Source organism: Bison bison, unplaced genomic scaffold (genome assembly GCF_000754665.1).
Source record: "Bison bison bison isolate TAMUID 2011002044 unplaced genomic scaffold, Bison_UMD1.0 scf7180017864465, whole genome shotgun sequence".
NCBI classification, from domain to species: domain Eukaryota; kingdom Metazoa; phylum Chordata; class Mammalia; order Artiodactyla; family Bovidae; genus Bison; species Bison bison.
The window spans coordinates 3,114,201-3,130,333 of NW_011495026.1; the positions used below are offsets into that span (position 1 = coordinate 3,114,201).

Here is a 16,133-nt window from a genome sequence, read left to right on the forward strand (position 1 = left end):
AGCTGCACTAGGAGGGGCTGTACAAAACGGAAGATTTTTATGTATAGAAGGAGAGGAGGTAGCAAAAGGTATTAGCAAAGGAAAAGAAAGGATTATTTCAGGCCAGGCTGTCTTCTAATGGGGGACTGACACTCCAGGGGCCTTTTTCATTCACTTACTTCATTAGTACTGATTAGGAAATTTCAGGTGGACTGTTTTAAAGGTCACATCTCTAGGAGGGATTGAGACCGTCTTAGTTTTTGCTATGATGGGGATGGGGGAGGAAATGATCCCACTTAGGGCTTGTTATTTCTTTTTTAACAGTGTGATGGTACAATTTTGCATTTCTCTGATAAATAGGTATGTACATTTTCATATGCTTTTTGGCCATCCACGTGTTCTCTTTTACATGTTTGAGCAAGCTCTGGGAGTTGGTGATGGACAGGGAAGCCTGGCGTGCTGCAGTCCATGGGGTCACAAAGAGTCAGACACGACTGAGCTGAACTGATGTTTTCTTTTGAGATGTTCCTTTTTAAATATTGTTCCCATTTAAAAAATTGGGTTATTTACCTTTTTTAAAAGATTATTGGAGTATAGTTGATTTTACAATGTTGTGTTCATTTCAAGTGTGCAAGGTGAATGAGTTATGCATATACATATACTCATCCTTTTTCAGATTCCTTTCCCATATAGGCCATTATGGAGATTGAGTGGAGTTCCATGTGCTATACAGTGGGTCCTTATTAGTTATCTGTTTTATATATAATAGTGTGGATATGTCAGTCCCAATCTCCTAGTTTATTTCTGCACCATCCTCTTTCCTTCTTGGTAACAATAAGTTTGTTTTCTATATCTGTGACTTTATTTCTGTTTTGTAAATAAATTCATTAGTGTCATATTTTAGATTACACGTACAAGTAAATATCATATGGTGTTCATCTCTGACTTCACTCAGTATGACTATCTCTAGGTCCATCCACGTTACTGCAAATGGCATTATTTCATTCTTTTTATGGTTGAGTGATATTCCGTGGTGTATATGTACCACATCTTCTTTATCCATTTCTCTCTCAGTGGACATTTAGGTTGCTTCCATGTCCTGGCTGTTGTAAATAGTGCTGCAATGAACATTGGTATGCATGTATCTTTTTGAATAATGGTTTTCTCCAGATATATACTACCGAGTGGAATTGCTGGATCATATGGCAGCTCTATTTTTAGTTTTTTAAGGAGCTTTCATACTGTTCTCCATAGTAGCTGTATCAATTTATATCCCCACCAACAATGTACGAGGGTTCCTTTTTCTCCACACCCTCTCCAGCATTTATTGTTTATAGATTTTTTTGATGATGTCCATTCTGATCAATGTAAAGTGATACCTCATTGTAGTTTTGATTCACAGTTCTTTAAGAATAAAGTGATCTTTTCATGTGCCTCTTAGCCATCTTTGGAGAAATGTCTGTTTAGATCTTCTGCTCATTTTTTGATTGGGTTTATTTCATTTTTAGTGGCTGAATAATATTCCATCTTAAATATGTAAAGCTAAAGATATTTTACATAACTAATTTCTTGAATGACTCCTTCAGGTTGTTGTGAAATTTAGTTGTCTTTCTTTATTTTTTTTTTCTGTATAAATAAAAAGTATTTCAAATCACATTGCTCTTTGAGAGTGTAGTAGTGGGCACTGGCTGACAAATATTCAAAGATAAAAAGATTTTATTCAAGAAGGTGAGTGGGTCATATCCTTTTTGCTACATTTCTTTCCTCCTACTCCCCCACCCCCTTAAATCACTCCCTTTTCTCACATGAAAGCTAACTGAATCCTCTTTGTAACCTGTGCCACACTAGTATTATACATGTATGTACTAGGGATGGGATAAGTGTTTTTGTTCTTTTTGTACTTGCTGAGGGACAGAGAGGAATATTAAAAATAAGTTTATTTTCTCTGAAAACTCTTAAAAGTATCTTCCTTTTCTAGCATGAAACTTGTTTTTCTGCCTGTTAGCCCTTGAACTCAGAATTTTTTTTAAAAATTGAGACTCAGGAAAGAGAGGAAATAACATAAACCAGAAATAAAAGGAAGGAAGAAATAAATATAAAAGCATGGTGATAAGAGGTATGAGTTGGTTATGGGAGGAAAAGACAGTCATTGTGCACATTTATTCACTGATAGAGCAAACGTTAATATATTCAACAAATTTTGAGTGCTTGACCACTAGGTAAGCTCTAGGGACAGACCCATGAATAAAATACACAAAGGATCCTCTTTCAGTGGAAGAGAGAGAAATGAATGAACAAAAACTGTGATAGTTTATGAACAAAATAAACAGGGTGCTGAGAGAGATTAACGTGTATACAGTGTGGTGGTGGCTGAGACTTGTTTTTGGTAGAAAAGGCAGAGAAGACTTCTTTATGGTAGCAACATTTAAGTTGGCACTAAAAGTGAAGAACAAGCCAAGGAAAAAGCCAAGAAGAGGCTCTGAGGCAGGAAGAAATTAGGCATGTCTTATATAATGTATAAGAGCTGGGCCAATTGTAATCCAATAAGAAGTTATTTGAAATTTATGTTGAAGGAATAGTAGGGCTACTCTTGGTGATCATGAGTTTAGAAATATAAAACTTGATCGATAACAATATAACCAACCACTTTTACTATTTAAGTCAAATTACAAGCTTTCTAGACCAGTACTGTTCAGTGGAACTTCTGTGATCATGAAAATGCTGTATAGTTCAGTAGTTTTTAATATGGTAGCCAGTAACATATGGGGCAGTTAAGCACTGGAAATTAAGCTACACAACTGACAGGTCTTTTATCTGATTTTCACTTAAGAAATTTTAAATTTGAATAGACTAATGTGGCTTATACAGAGTACATCATGCAAAATGCCAGGCTGGATGAAGCACAAGCTGGAATCAAGATTGCCGGGAAAAATATCAATATCTTCAGATACACAGATGACACCACCCTTATGGCAGAAAGCAAAGAGAAACTAAAGAGCCTCTTGATGACTGTGAAAGAGGAGAGTGAAAAATTTGGCTTAAAACTCACCTTTCAAAAAACAAAGATCATGGCATTTGGTCCCATCACTTCATGGCAAATAGATGGGGAAACAATGGAAACAGTGATAGACTTTATTTTCTTGGGCTCCAAAATTACTGCAGATGTTGACTGAAGCCATGAAATTAAAAGATGGTTACTCCTTGGAAGAAAAGCTATGACCAACCTAGACAGCATATTAAAAAGCAGAGACATTATTTTGCCGACCAAAGTCCATCTAATCAAAGCAAAGCTATGGTTTTTCCAGTAGTCATATATGGATGTGAGAGTTAGACCATAAAGAAAGCTGAGTGCTGAAGAATTGATGCTTTTGAACTGTGGTGTTGGAAAAGACTCTTGAGAGTCCCTTGGACTGCAAGGAGATCCAACCAGTCCATCCTAAAGGAGATCAGTCCTGAATGCTTATTGGAAGAACTGATGCTGAAGCTGAAACACCAATACTTTGGCCGCCTGATGTGAATAACTGACTCACTGGAAAAGACTTTGATGCTGGAAAGATTGAAGGCAGGAGGAGAAGGGGATGACAGGATGAGATGGTTGGATGATCTGACTGACTTGATGGACATGAGTTTGAGCAAGCTCTGGGAGTTGGTGATGGACAGGGAAGCCTGGTGTGGTACAGTCAGTACATGGGGTTTCAAAGAGTCGGACTCGACTGAGTGACTAAACTGAACTGAAAAGTGGCTTATGGCTATTGTTTTTTAGGTAGTGCAGTTCTAAACTCTGCATGTGATGGATTACTCAGGTAAAACTGTGAGGAGTTGATTTGCCTCATCCCATAATCTAGTGAAGATAGAAATCAGTAATTTAGGATTTTAATGAGTCTGAATTAGGAGTTTATCAGTTTCTTAGGTCATACTTCAGCCACCTTTATTGATGAAAATCAGCCTTCTTTTGATAAGAGTGAAAGGTGTAAGAGTTTGCTGCAACCCTCTGAAATGTACAAGAACACCTTCACAGAATGCTAGTCAACCTATACTTTGTTTTCTTCCAAAGGATAGAGGAAAGGATGCTATTTGGTAGCCTGTGATGCTGATTAAAATCAGGAAGACAAAATTAAACATTCAGAACAGTAATTACAATACTTAAAGAGTATGTAGTTGTCTTAGAGGAAGAAAAGTGTCTATAAAATTAGTTTACCTGACTATAATCCAATATTATTGCCACTCTCTGTGATTAATCATCACTGTCATCTCAGGAAGTCATCTTGGGATAAAAATAGATATAAATTAATTATACAATATCCATTTTTCAAGATTTTTTAAATTCTATAAATAATTCTTTGTATAATTTGTTTAAATTCTGTTTTAGGGAATATAAAGTCTTATAAATACTTTTATAATAAGTCAATTTCGATCCTATTCTCCCAACCTGATTTTTTAGGAAATAATGCAGTCTCTAATTCCTAAAGTTTTACTAGCAAGTAAGAACGGGTTGCTGAATCTGTATTTTTATTTTCAAATATTTATCTTATGTTTTGATTTATTACTTTTATTTCAGAATGTTACAGCTTTTATAATTTAGATTATTGAGTCCTTTATTTTTACATTTGTATCTCCTTAGCAGCTATCCTTAGAAGATAGTTATGGAGCAATGTCTTCACTGAATTCACCTTAATATATATTGAGCACCATCTTTATGTAAGGCATTGTGCCAGGGGTTTTGGCAATGTAAAGGTATGTAAAATAAAATAGCAATTATAGAGGAACATAGAGACTTATAAAAATATGGGATGCGAAATATTAAATAATTGGATAAAAGGCATAATATTTGAATCTTTTAAGAACTTTAAAACCAGCTATTAGTAATAAGAGAAAAAAAGGAGATCATGTATAGTTGGAGAGATCTGGGAGTTTCCTGGAGGATATGTGGTGTATCTGAGAGGCACTGCTAAGTAGGTAGGATTTCGAAAACTTCAGTGGGGAGCCAAAAGAGGGCGTGGTGAAGAGTATTGTAGCTGGACCCACTGGCATGATGAGTAGCCAAAGTGGGTAAGAAAATGAGAGTTGTATTTAGGGACTAAAGCATACTTCAGTTTCCGTAATGTGTTTGGCATATGTGAAAGAAGTAATTGAAAATAAGGTTAGGAAAGGTAGATTGTTCCCACATTATAGAGGACCTTGAATGGTTAAGTTGAACAGTTTGGATTTAAATTCTAGAAGATTATTAAATATTTTTTAGAAGAATGGCTTTCTGAGTAATCTGGAAGAAACTCATCACTACTTTATTATGCATCTATTGCAAATAAAGCACCCATTCCAGTCCATTTTAGTTCACTGATTCCTAAACTGTCGACGTTTACTTTTGCCATCTCCTGTTTGACCACTTCCAATTTGCCTTGACTTATGGACCTGACATTCCAGGTTCCTATGCAATATTGCTCTTTACAGCATTGGACCTTGCTTTCGTCACCAGTCACATCCACAACCGGGTGCTGTTTTTGCTTTGGCTCCATCTCTTCATTCTTTCTGGAGTTATTTCTCCACTGATCTCTAGTAGCATATTCGGCACTTACTGACCTGCGGAGTTCATCTCTCAGTGTCCTATCTTTTTGCCTTTTCATACTGTTCATGGGGTTCTCAAGGCAAGAATACTGTAGTGGTTTCCCATTCCCTTCTCTAGTGGACCACATTTTGTCAGAACTCTCCACCATGACTCATCCATCTTGGGTGGCCCTACATGGCATGCAGTCCATGAGGTCGCAAAGAGTTGGACACGACTGAGCGACTGAACTGAACTAGGTTTGTCCTGGCTTTTCGTCCAAGGAGCAAGCATCTTTTAATTTCATGGCTGCAATCACTGTTCACGGTGATTTTAGAGCCTAAGAAAATAAAGTCTCACACTGTTGCCATTTTTTTCCCACCTATTTGACATGAAGTGATGGGACTGGATGCCATGATCTTCGTTTTTTGAATGTTGTGTTTTAAGCCAGCTTTTTGACTCTTCTTTTTCCCTTTCATTAAGCGGCTCTTTAGTTCCACTTTGCTTTTTGCCATTAGGGTATTGTCATGTGCATATTTCTCCTGGCAATCTTGATTCCAGCTTGAGCTTCATCCAGCTCAGCATTTGGCATGATGTACTGTGTATATAAAATAAATAAGCTGGGTGTCAGTATACAGCCTTGACGTACACCTTTTCCCAACTTTGAACCAGTCTGTTGTTCCATGTCCATTTCTCACTGTTACTTCTTGACCTGCGTACAGATTTCTCAGGTGGTTTGATATTCCCATCTCTTTAAGAATTAAAGAGTTAGTTACTAGGTTAATTAAAAAAATTGAAACCATGATGAGATGTCACAACATAACCTTCCAGAATGGTTAAAAGAAAACATAGCCCCACTGAAAAGTCAAATACTGGAAAGTATGAAGAAAAAAATGAATCAGACATTGCTGGTGATACTGTGTGAAGAATTTTGTAGTTTCTTCTAATTAGAAAGATGGTAACGATGACCCTATATGCAAGATAGCAAAAGAGACACAGATGTAAAGAACAGATTTTGGACTCTGTGGGAGAAGGCGAGAGTAGGATGATTTGAGAGAAAAGCATTGAAACATGTATATTATCATATGTGAAATAGATCTCCAGTCCAGGTTCGATACATGAGACAGGGTGCTCAAGGCTGGTGCACTGGGATGACCCTGAGGGATTGGATGGGGAGCGAGGTGGGAGGAGGGTTCAGGATGGGGAATACATGTACACTCATGGCTGATTCGTGTCAATGTATGGCAAAAACCACTTCAATATTGTAAAGTAATTAGCCTCCATACCTGCATACAGGTTTCTCAAGAGGCAGGTCAGGTGGTCTGGTATTCCCATCTTTTTTAGAATTTTCCAGTTTGTGGTGATCCACACAGTCAGAGGCTTTGGCATAGCCAATAGAGCAGAAATAGATGTTTTTCTGGAACTCTCTTGCTTTTTCGATGATCCAGTGAATGTTGGCTGTTTATAATGTTGGATCTCTATAATGCAGATATTAATGTGCTTGATGTTGTCCCAGAGGTCTCTTAAACTGTCCTTATTTCTTTTCATTCATTTTTCTGTTCAGCAGCAGTGATTTCCAGTTCTCTCTCTTCCAGCTCACTGATCCATTCCTTTGTATCATTTAGTCTACTGTTGATTCCTTCTAGTGTATTTTTTGTTTCCATTATTGTATTCATCTCTGTGTGGTTCTATGTATTTTCTACAAACTTCTGACTTCTTGCTCTGTACATCCATTCTCCTCCTGAGTTCTTTGATCATCTTTATAATCATTGCTCTGACCTTCCCTCAGGTAGATGCTTATCATAACGTCACTTATTTCTTTCGGATTTTATCTTGTTCCTTTGGCTGGGACATGTTCTTGTGCTATCTCATTTTTCCTAAGTTGCTATTCCCATTTTTATGTATATGGTAGTTTTGTTACATTTCTTGACCTTGGAGTGGTATGATGTGTCCCAGCAGCACACAACCCTCTCGTCACTCAAGCTGTGTATTCTAGGACTTGCTCCAGTAGGGCTGCATGGGTCCTTCTTTTGTGGCAGGCTGACTATTCGACAATTTGGTAGGTGTGTTTGGCCCCTAGCCTGGTTAGTTGCCAGGCACTGTGTTGTGTGGATGCTGCTGACTACTGGTTAATGGGACATAGTCACAAGGTGGCTGGCTGCAGAACCGTAGGGAGCTGTGGGGTTAGTACTGGCTCACTGGTGGGCAGTGTCTGCATCCAGAAGACTCCAGGCCATTGCTTACCCACACTGGTGGTTGAAACCAGGTCCTGGGGTTAGTGCCAGACCACTGGCAGGCAGAGCTCTGGGTCCTGGAGTCTGAAGGATCCAGAGATCTCACACCTACTGTCAGATGGGGGTGGTTACTGATACAGTTTGGTATGTGCTTTGTGGTGTCTTGAAGTTTGCATTGGCCTGCTTTGTGGCAGGACTGGGACCCATCTGATCCTAGAGTAGGGTTTTTCCTGATGTAGGCAGGCTAGATATGCACACAGAAGGACTGTGGTTTTCTTGCATCTCTTGTCTCACCTCTGGTGTGTGAGGCTGTTCTGGAGGCTAGTGTATACTTCCTGGAGTTCAGAGTTGGTGCCTGCCCACTGGTGAGTGGAGCTGAGTCTTGGGTCTCTGATGTGCAGTGCTATGTCAAGAGGCATGTCTAGATGTGATTGTATGCTCAGGAAGTCTTTAGGTGGCCTGTCTGCTGACGGGTGGGCCATGACCTTGCCCAGTTAGTTGTTTGATGAGCTGTGTCAGCATTGGTGCCTGCCGCTTGTTGGGTGGGGTCAGCCCTTGGCACTGATGAATTTGGAGGAGGATCTCAAGATGGAGGCCACCAACTGCAGAGTCCATGCAGTAGATAGCCACCACATACGTCTGCCGCAAGTTTCTCTGTCTTCAGGGTGAGCCACAGCCACCCTGCACCCCTCCAGGAGTTTTCCCAAGGCAACCATGTGTGTCTGGTCCAGGTTTCTGTCAATTTATTTCTTTTGCCCTGGTTCCCAGTACATGTGAAACTTTGTGTTTACTCTGTAAGAGTGAAGTCTCATTTCCCTCAGTCCTTTGGATCTCCCAGTATTAAGGCTCATTGGTCTTCAAAGCCAGATACTCTGGGGGCTCCTTTTCCTGGTTCAGGAATCCCCAGACTGGGGTGCCCAACATGAGCCTTAGAACCCTCCCTCGTGTGGGGGAAGTACTATATTATAATTATTCTCCATTGTGCATTGCCCACCTGGGGTGTGGGACTTGATTATATCTTGAGTGTGCTTTCCCTCCTACCTGTTTTGTTATCATTCCTTCTTTATATCTTTGTTTATGGAAGACCTTTTCTGCATAGGTTCTGATTTTCTCCAGTGATGGCTATTCTGCAGAAAGTTGTGATTTTGGTGTGCTCATGAGAAGAAGTGAACTCAGGATCTCTCTACCCCCCATCTTTGCCAGTCTCCTCAAAGGAAACTTCTGTATCTCTTATGGCATTTGAATCAACAATCAATAACTGCAGAACAGAGAAAAAGCAAATTATAAGGACCAGACAAAAATTTTGATATTACTACAGATGCAATATCATTTAAAATGATTAAATATACATTTAAAATGATTATAGGGTGATTTATAAACAACTTTACACTAATATCTTTGACCATGTAGGTGAAATAGACAAAATGCCTGAAAAAGTAAAACTTACTAAAACTGATACAAAAAGCAGTAGAAATCTGAGTAGTCTTTCATCTGTTAAAAAAGCTGAATTCAGTATTAAAAATCATTTCACATGCCAAGCACCTTTTCCAACCACAAAACTATGGATTAAAATCAACTATTTAAAGAAGCTGCAAAAATACAAACTCACAGAGGCTGGACAATATGCTACTAAACAACCAATGAGTCACTGAAGAAATCAAGGGGAAATCAGAAAATACCTGGAGACAAATGAAAATGGAAACATGATCCAAAATCTATGCAGTGCAACAAAAGCAGTTCCAAGAGAGCAGATACACCGTGCTCAAATAGGATTTATCATAGATTCTAGGATGGTTCAGCATTGGCAAATTAGTAAAATACACCATATTAACAAATTGAAGAATAGAAATCATATTATCTCAATGTGAAAAAAAAGCTTTTTTAAGAAATTTCACATTCATTTATAAGAACTCTGAACCAAGTGTATATAGAGGGAACACACTTCCATCTGGTAAAGTCCATATGTGAAAACCCTGCAGCCAGTATGGTGCTCAGTGGTGAAAAACTGAAAGCATATCTGTCAGAGCAGCTATTATCAAAAATACTAGAAATAACAAGTGTTGGCTAGGATGTGCAATAAAGGGAACACATGCACAATGTTGGTAAGAATGTAAATTGGTATGTCCACTATGGAAAATGTATGGAGGCTCCTCTGAACACGGAAAATAGAATTACCATACAAACCAGCAATTCCACATCCGAGCATTTTCAAAGAAAGAAAAACATATATTCTAAAGATATATGCACATTTGTATATATCTTTAGAATATGATATATTGCAGCATTATTTACAATAGCCAAGATATGGAAACACCCTAAGTGCCCATCGATAGGTGAATGGATAAAGAAGATGTGGTACATGTGTGCAATGGAATATTGTTGTTGCTTTAGTAACTAAATCATGTCCAACTCTTTGCGACCCCGAGGACACAGAAGCCTACCGAGCTCCTCTGTCCATGACATTTCCCAGGCAAGAATACTAGAGTGGTTACCATTTCCTTCTCCAGGGAATCTTCCCGACCCAGGGGTTGAACCTGCACCTCCTGCATTGGCAGGTGGATTCTTTATTGCTGAGCCACCAGGAAAGCCCAATGGAATATTCAGTTCAGTTCATTTCTGTCACTCAGTCATTTCCGACTCTTTGCAACCCCACGGACTGCAGCACTCCAAGCTTCCCTGTCCATCACCAACTCCTGGAGCTTGCTCAAACTTGTGTCCATTGCATCAGTGCTGCCATCCAACCATTGCATCCTTGCTCATCCCCTTCTTCTCTTGCCTTCAGTCTTTCCCAGCATCAGGATCTTTTCCAGTGAGTCAGGTCTTCTCATCAGGTGGACAAAGTATTGGAGTTTCAGCTTCAGCATCAGTCCTTCCAGTGAACATTCAGGACTGATTTCCTTTAGGATTGACTGGTTTGATTTCCTTGCAGTCCAAGGGACTCTCAAGAGTCTTCTCCAGCACCACAGTTCAAAAGCATCAATTCTTCGGCACTCAGCTTTACTTTCTAGTCCAACTCTCACATCCATACATGACTACTGGAAAAACCATAGCCTTGACCAAACGGACGTTTGTTGGCTAAATAATATCTCTGCTTTTTTAATATGCTGTCTAGGTTGGTCATTACTTTCCTTCCAAGGAGCAAGTGTTTCTTAATTTCATGACTGCAATCACCATCTGCAGTGATTTTTGGAGCCCCCCCAAAACTAAAGTCTCTCACTGTTTCCATTATTTCCCCATCTGTTTGCCATGAAGTGATTGGACTGAATGGCATAATCTTAGTTTTCTGAATGTTGAGTTTTAAGCCAACTTTTGCACTCTCCTCTTTCACTTTCATCAAGAGGCTGTTTAGTTCTTCACTTTCTGCCATAAGGGTGGTGTCATCTGCATATCTGAGGTTATTGATATTTCTCCTGGCAGTCTTGATTCCAGCTTGTGCTTCCTCCAGCCTGGCATTTCACAAGATGTAGTCTGCATATAAGTTAAATAAGCAGGGTAACACTATACAGCCTTGACGTACTCCTTTCTCAATTTGGAACCAGTCTATTGTTTGATGTCTGGTACTAACTGATGCTTCTTGGTTGGCATACAAATTTCTCAGGAGACAGGTAAGGTGGTTTGGTATTCCCATATCTTTTACAGTTTTCCACAGTTTGTTGTGAACCACACAGTCCAAAGCTTTGGCATGGTCAATAAAGCAGAAGTAGTTATTTTTCTGGAATTCTGTTGCTTTTTTGATGATCCAGCAGATCTTGGCAATTTGATCTCTGGTTCTTCTGCCTTTTCTAAATCCAGCTTGAACATCTGGAAGTTCATGGTTCACATACTGTTGAAGCCTGGCTTGGAGAATTTTGAGCATTACTTTGCTAGCTTGTGAGATGAGTGCAATTGTGCAGTAGTTTGAACATTCTTTGACATTGCCTTTCTTTGGGATTGGAATGAAAACGGACCTTTTCCAGTCCTGTGGCCACTGCTGAGTTTTCCAAATTTACTGACTTACTGATTGCACCACTTAAACAGCATCATCTTTTAGGATTTGAAATAGCTCAACTGGAATTCCATCACCTCCACTAGCTTTGTTCATAGTAATGCTTCCTAAGGCCCACTTGACTTGCATACCAGGATGTCTGGCACACCATCGTGGTTATCTGGGTCATGAAGATCTTTTTTGTATAGTTCTTGTGTGTATTCTTGCCATCTCTTCTTAATATCTTCTGCTTCTGTTAGGTCCATACATTTTCATCCTTTATTGTGCCCATCTTTGCATGAAATGTTCCCTTGGTATCTCTGATTTTCTTGACGAGATCTCCAGTCTTTCCCATTGTATTGTTTTCGTCTGTTTCTTTGCACTGATCACTGAGGAAGGCTTTCTTATCTCTCTGTGCTATTCTTAGGAACTCTGCATTCAAATGTGTATATCTTTCCTTTTCTCCTTTGTCTTTTAGCTTTTTTCTCAGCTATTTGTAAGACCTCATCAGATGACCATTTGTCTTTTTGCATTTTTTTCTTCCTTGGGGATGAAAATTCCTTGGGGATGAGTCTTAATCACTCCTGTACAATGTCAGGAACCTCCATCCATAGTTCTTCAGGTTCTCTGTCTATCAGATCAAATCCCTTGAATCTATTTCTCACTTCTACAGTATAGTCATAAGGGATTTGATTTAGGTCATACCTGAATGGTCTAGTGGTTTTCCCCTAGTTTCTTCAACTTAAGTCTAAATTTAGCAATAAGAAGTTCATAATCTGAGCCACAGCCAGTTCCCAGTCTTTTTTTTTTTTTTTTTTTGACTATATAGAGCTTCTCCATCTTTGGCTCCAAAGAATATAATCAGTCTGATTTCGGTGTTGACCATATGGTCGTGTCCATGTGTAGAGTCTTCTCTTGTGTTGTTGGTAGAGGATGTTTGCTATGACCTGTGTGTTCTCTTGGCAAAACTCTGTTAGCTTTTGCCCTGCTTCATTTTGTACTCCAAGGCATCTCTTGTTTGTTAGTCCACGTATATCTTGACTTCCTACTTTTGCATTCCAGTCCCCTATAATGAAAAGGACATCTTTTTGGGGTGTTAGTTCTAGAAGGTCTTGTAGATCTTCATAATCAGCCATAAAAAAAGAATGAAATCTCTGCATTTTTGTTGACATGTATGGTCCTAGATGGTATTATACTAAGTGAAATAAGTCAGAGAAGGACAAATAACTGTATGATTTCCCTTGTGTATGAAATCTTAAAACAGATGAATAAAAATAACAAAACAGAAACACAGCCATAGATGCAGAGAATAAACTGGTTGCCAGAAGAGAGGCAGGGTCGGGGTATGTTTGAAATAGGTATAGGACATTAAGTTAACTTCCAGTTACAAAATACATGACACACAGAATGCAATATACAACGTGGGAAATAGTGTCAATAATAATATAGTATCTTTGTCAGGTGACAGATGGTAACCAGACTTACTGTATAGGAAGGGCCTACTGACAACAATGTTAATCTTAATTATATTGTACTTTATATCCCCAGTACTTATTTAGCTTTTAAGTGGGTCTTATAAATTGTGGCTTTTGACCACCTTCATCCATTTCTCCCTCCCCTTAGACCCCACCTCTGGTAACCACAAATCATATCTGTGTTTCTATATCTCATAATGGGCATTCCAACTCAAGGTGATGCCAGCAGTAGTATGTGAGATAGTTGCTGGAGCACCTCTCAGTTTCTGCTGGTTACTCATTTTCACGAGGTAAGTACAGAAATGCCATTAAAAAACAAACAAACAAAAAGACAGGAGAGCTCCCTCTAATTTTTCCCCTCCAATCTCTGCCTCCACTTCCTATTTCTGATCCTTGTTGTCCATGGCATCCAGCCCACCTTCCTCTGCCTCCCCAGTCTTTTAGCCCTCAGTCTGCTTCCCAGCATTGTCCAGCTCTTTCATTGTCATGCTGTATCTGTCCCCTCTTCTGACTAGTGTCATCTCTTCTCGCCACCCTACTTTAAGGAGTTTTGTTCCCAGATCTCCGCCTGGTCCTTGCAGACCGTGTGTTTGCTGCCTGTTCATCTTGCTCCTCCCTCGTTACTCTCCTTTTCTTGGTACTCCTTTATGTTTGTCCCTCCTCCTCCTCCTGGTCTTTATTTCTAGCCCCGTGCGCCGTAGTCCTGATCAAAACTCCAACCACCCCCAATCACATCTGGAGATGCAGTTATATCTGGCGACTTGGTATTCTCTATTTTCGGTCTTTATAATTGGTAGATTATAGAGTGAGTTTTCTAGGTAATTGTCTGTGAATGAGAACAGTATTGCATCTTCCTTTTCAGCTTTAGGTCTCCAGCTCCCTGTCCCTGTAGCAGATTCCACTGATTGGAGCCTTTGGTACAATGTTGAATTTTAGCAGTGCTAATGCGCAGCCTTGTATTATTACTGAATTTTGTGCAGCACTTCTGATGTACACTGTCAAGAATAGAAATCGATATAGGTTTTTGGTAGAAATTCTTTATCAATTGAGAATTTTCTTCCTATTTCTAGTTTACCAAGAGTTTTATTATGTACAGGTGTTAACATTTAGCGAAACGTTTTCAGCATCAATTATTTTTTCTTTCTCTTTTGTAATTGCAGTAACAGATTTTCTAAGGTTATAACATTTTTAATTGTATTTAATTTTAAACTTCTGTCAGTTGAGGCTCAAGCGATATGAGAAAAAAAAATTTTAAGATGCATTATTTTCTGTTACAGAAAGGTGTCTTCAAAGGAGATGGAGATGACACATTAGAAAACTCGGCAGCTGACCAAAGGTAAGGTTGTGTTACCAGAAAATATTTTCTTAATTATGTTTAATTATTGTTAAAAATTTTTTTTAGTATTAGGAATGTTTATTTTCTAGTCTACTCTAATTAGGTTTAAATGACCTGTCATTGAATTGACAAGGGAAAAAAAAGCTGCTATCATCATCTCTAAGAGTGGCTCTCAACTGGGTGATTTTGCTTCCCTTCCCTCCCCAGATACTTGCCAATGTCTGCTAACGGTTTTGCTTGTCACTGTTGTGGAGGGCAAGGGCACTAGTGGCACCTAATGGGCAGAGGCCAGTAATGCTGCTTAAGATCCTACAGTGCATAGGTCAGCCCCTACAATAAAGAAAAAAGTTATTCAGCTTGAAATATTAATTGAGCTAAGGCTGTGAGAATCTCTGGTTTAGGAAAAAGGTAAAGTATTGATTGCTATGGAGAAAATGAATATAAAAGTTTTGATGGAGAAAATTAACATAAAAGTTTTGATGTTTATTTATTTCATGTTAGATACTTATTAAACTAGATTAAACAGAATATGCATCTTTCTAACTTTGCATTTTTTCTTAGCTTTTTAGTTCCTCTTATAACTGAGTATGATAAGCATTTGGAAGAACTAAATGGTCAGCTGAAATATTATCAGGTATGAAATCATATGTGTTAATCCTTTGGTAATATTGCTTGGGGCTAGTGCACTGGGACGACCCAGAGGGATGGTATGGGGAGGGAGGAGGGAGGAGGGAGGAGGGTTCAGGATGGGGAACACATGTATACCTGTGGTGGATTCATTTTGATGTTTGGCAAAGCTAATACAATTATGTGGAGTTTGAAAATAAAATAAAATTAATTAAAATTAAAAAAAAAAAAGAAAAAAAAAGAAAAAGTAAATAGAAATTGTTTCTTCACAAATCCTTTGCTAAGGAAGAAAATATTTACCTATAATCAATTTACAGCATTGTGTTAGTTTCCAGTGTACAGCAAAGTGATTCTGTTATCCACATTTATATGTTTGTGTATATATGTGTATTCTTTTTCAGATTATTTTCCATTAAAAGTTAGTATAAGATACTGAATCTAGTTCCCTGTTCTATACACTAGGTCCTTGTTGTTTGTTTTATATATAATAGTGTGTATCTATAAATACCTGTATCTTAATCCCTGTATAGTGTGTATCTATAAATCCCTAATTTATCCCTCTCCCCTCTTTTCCCTTTGGCAACCATAAGTATGTTTTCTATGTCAGTGAGTCTGTTTCTGTTAATTTGTATCAATTTTTGATTCCACATATAAGTGATATTGTGTGATATTTATCTTTCTCTGACTTACTTTACTTAGATGTTAATTTCTAAGACCATCCATGTTGCTGCAAATGCATTACTTCATTCTGTATGGCTTGAGTAATATTCCATTGTGTATGTGTGTGTTTATACGTATATGTGTGTGTAATGTGTTTATATATATCGCACATCTTTTTTATCTGTTCGTATGTTGATAGATACTTAGGTTGCCCCCAAGTCTTGGCTGTTGCAGATTGTGCTGCTATGAACATTGGGGTGCATATATCTTTTTGAATTAGAGTTTTTGAATTAGAATTAGTATTTTTTGGACTATGCCC

The 16,133-nt window shown here is 38.5% G+C and overlaps 1 protein-coding gene across 2 annotated transcripts in view; it reads left to right on the forward strand.

Moving 5' to 3' along the window:
* The window catches only part of SCLT1 (sodium channel and clathrin linker 1), a 230,296-nt gene that overhangs the window by 21,740 nt on the left and 192,423 nt on the right, over positions 1-16,133 (forward strand). For both annotated transcript variants that reach the window (XM_010860232.1, XM_010860233.1), the window contains exons 3-4: positions 14,469-14,527; positions 15,089-15,161. In XM_010860232.1, the coding sequence (XP_010858534.1) occupies positions 14,469-14,527; positions 15,089-15,161 (132 nt within the window). The remainder of the gene's footprint in view (positions 1-14,468; positions 14,528-15,088; positions 15,162-16,133) is intronic.